The 3,145-nt window shown below is 35.6% G+C and overlaps 1 protein-coding gene across 1 annotated transcript; it reads right to left on the bottom strand.

Annotated features, from left to right (window-relative positions):
• Positions 1-205: 205 nt before the first annotated feature.
• On the bottom strand, positions 206-2,445 carry LOC139752134 (uncharacterized). The gene is made up of 2 exons (XM_071668057.1): positions 2,040-2,445; positions 206-243 (listed from the first exon to the last, which is right to left on the bottom strand). The coding sequence occupies exons 1-2, from the start codon at positions 2,443-2,445 to the stop codon at positions 206-208; spliced, it is 444 nt and encodes a 147-aa protein (XP_071524158.1).
• Between the last annotated feature and the right edge of the window lie 700 nt (positions 2,446-3,145).

A 3,145-nucleotide genomic window follows, 5' to 3' on the forward strand; every position in this document is an offset into this window, starting at 1 on the left:
TCTTCATCTTTGAGCACTCTTTGAGCACATCTTCAAATAGAGTAATCCTGATAGGATATATATATATATATATATATATATATATATATATATATATATATATATATATATATATATATATATATATATATATATATATATATATATATATATATATATATATATATATATATATATGCATATATATATATATAGCCTATCAGGATTACTCTATCTGAAGATTGAAAGAGATGGCCAGTACAACTGGAGGCCAGAGATTACTTGTATCAAGTGTGAACACAATCTTACAACGTGCTAGTTGCTTAGATGTGTACAGAGCTTATCCCTCCCCAATCTTGGGGGTCTAAGCAGGCAAACCTTTTCTCTAATGACAAAAGACATTATACTCAGTTGAGGTATATAGTGAAAATACTATGCAAACATACCCATAGAAAAAGCTGCGCAGTGTCCTTGAGATATAAATCATTAACGTTTCCAAGTACTATAATCTTCTCATATTTAATTTTTTGATATTCAAAGAATCAGTATAGTCTGTAATTTGAACAAATTCATCTTTTAGCTTGGCAGTTAAGAGACCTCTTTGTGAAAAAAAAGACCATGTACAAGAAATACAAAAGCATTTAACATAAAAAATATACAAATAATTCTCCAGATAATTATTTCTTTCCTCTCTTGTTTCAAAACATTCCATGAATGCTGAATGCATTAAAAAGCCTGCTAATTTTGTTTACAATAAGAAATTTGATGTAATCCATGGGATTTGAAATCTTAAGCATTATCAAAAAATTAACTATATCTTTATAAATTAGTTTGTGCCTCAGTTTGTGGACGTGCTGAAATCTGGTCAGAAGTTCTATTCTCAGGCATGTACAAGAGGGATGTAGAAATCAGAACCAGAGGTGTGAGGAACAGAAGGATGACGGTTGACATGGTGTTGAACAGGTGGCCATATTCATATTCATATCAGTCTATCTATCTATCTATTTATGTATCTATCTATATATATGAATATATATATATATATATATATATATATATATATATATATATATATATATATATATATATATATATATATATATATATATATTTCATTTTTATACTTCATTTTGCTTTGTCGCTGTCTCCCACGTTTGCGAGGTAGCGCAAGGAAACAGACGAAAGAAATGGTCCAACCCACCCCCATACACATGTATATACATACACGTCCACACACGCAAATATACATACCTATACATCTCAATGTACACATATATATACACACACAGACATATACATATATACACATGTACATAATTCATACTGTCTGCCTTTATTTATTCCCATCGCCACCTCGCCACACATAGAATTAACATTCCCTCCCACCTCATGTGTGCGAGTTAGCGCTAGGAAAAGACAACAAAGTCCCCATTCGTTCACACTCAGTCTCTAGCTGTCATGTAATAATGCCCGAAACCACAGCTCCCCCTCCACATCCAGGCCCCACAGAACCTTCCATGGTTTGCCCCAGACGCTTCACATGCCCTGATTCACTCCATTGACAGCACGTCGATCCCGTTCTACCACATCGTTCCAATTCACTCTTTTCCTTGCTCACCTTTCACCCTCCCGCATGTTCAGGCCCCGATCACTCAAAATCCTTTTCACTCCATCCCTCCACCTCCAATTTGGTCTCCCACTTCTCCTCGTTCCCTCCACCTCCGACACATATATCCCCTTCGTCAACCTCCAGAGGAAGGAGAGTGAAATCAAAATACATTTCGTTAATAAAGAAAGGGTTATAAGTGATTATAAGGATCAATGACAAAATTAGAATAAGTAAAACATAAGAAAAAAGGAAAAGATAAGAACAAACTAAATCCACAGAAAATAGAGTGTAACGAAAAAAGACATATTGCTAATAATAAAAAAAGGATTGTGAGAGATTATAAGGATGAGTTATAGAATTAGGAAGACTGAATACAACATAAGAAGGGAATTGAGAGAATGGAACAAGCTACCGCAGGAGAAAGCTGGTGAGTGGGTTGTTGTCTTCTGACTGATGCTGTACGACACATACTCCTGTGTTTTGGGTAACTCAACAGAGAGGGTCATCTCGCTGCTCTGCCAGTACATTTCGGTGATGGACGTCACACATTTCACTTGCACAGCGTCCAGTTGCACCATGGTCAGCCGCAGGACAAACTGTAGGCTCTTCACTGCCGTCTCCAACCCAGACGTCTCGTTCACAAACACCATCTCCCAGATCTCCCAGGTAGGGTCAACAGACTCGTTGTTGATGTAGAAGGTGAGGTTTGGAGCAGGCCTGGCGCCGTGGGACGTACAGTTGACGGTGATCAGCTGCTGAAGCCTGTAAGCTCCAAATCCATCTTCGATAATCCTCGGCTCAGCGTCTGGCAAATCTACGGCAGTCAAGGGGGCACTGTCAGAGGTGGTTAGGAGCATAGGGAATTCCCCAGTCACCTAGCATAGGTAGTTGCCTCCAGCCGTCTCTGTCAAATTGTGTAGAAGGACGCGTCCGCTGTGCGACTGCTCGGGGTCTACATCGAAGTAAGGTACCGGGAACATCATGCCTGGGAGTGTCTCATGAGGCATCCAGCGGTAGAACTCGTATATATATATATATATATACATATATATATATATATATATATATATATATATATATATATATATATATATATATATATATATATATATATATATACATATATATATATATATATATATATATATATATATATATATATATATATATATATATATATATATATATATATATATATATATATTTATATACATATATATATATATATATATATATATATATATATATATATATATATATATATATATATATATATATATATATATATATATATATACATATATATATTTAATCCCTGGGGATAGGGGAGAAAGAATACTTCCCACGTATTCCCTGCGTGTCGTAGAAGGCGACTAAAAGGGGAGGTAGCGGGTGGCTGGAAATCCTCCCATTTCTTGTTTTTTTTTTCAATTTTCTAAAAGAAGGAACAGAGAAGTGGGTCAGGTGAGGATATTCCCTCTAAGGCCCAGCTCTCTGTTCTTAACGCTACCTCGCTAACGCGGGAAATGGCAAATAGTATGAAAAAAAAAAAACTAT

This window comes from Panulirus ornatus, chromosome 2 (assembly GCF_036320965.1).
Source record: "Panulirus ornatus isolate Po-2019 chromosome 2, ASM3632096v1, whole genome shotgun sequence".
Classification (NCBI taxonomy): domain Eukaryota; kingdom Metazoa; phylum Arthropoda; class Malacostraca; order Decapoda; family Palinuridae; genus Panulirus; species Panulirus ornatus.

Bases quoted from the DNA above. Each gene is read 5' to 3' on its own strand.
- LOC139752134 (XM_071668057.1), bottom strand. From the start codon at position 2,445: ATGCTCCTAACCACCTCTGACAGTGCCCCCTTGACTGCCGTAGATTTG. The intron at 244-2,039 runs GTCAGAAGACAA...TCTGGCCTCCAG, and splicing joins GTATGTGTCGTACAGCATCA to TTGTACTGGCCATCTCTTTC.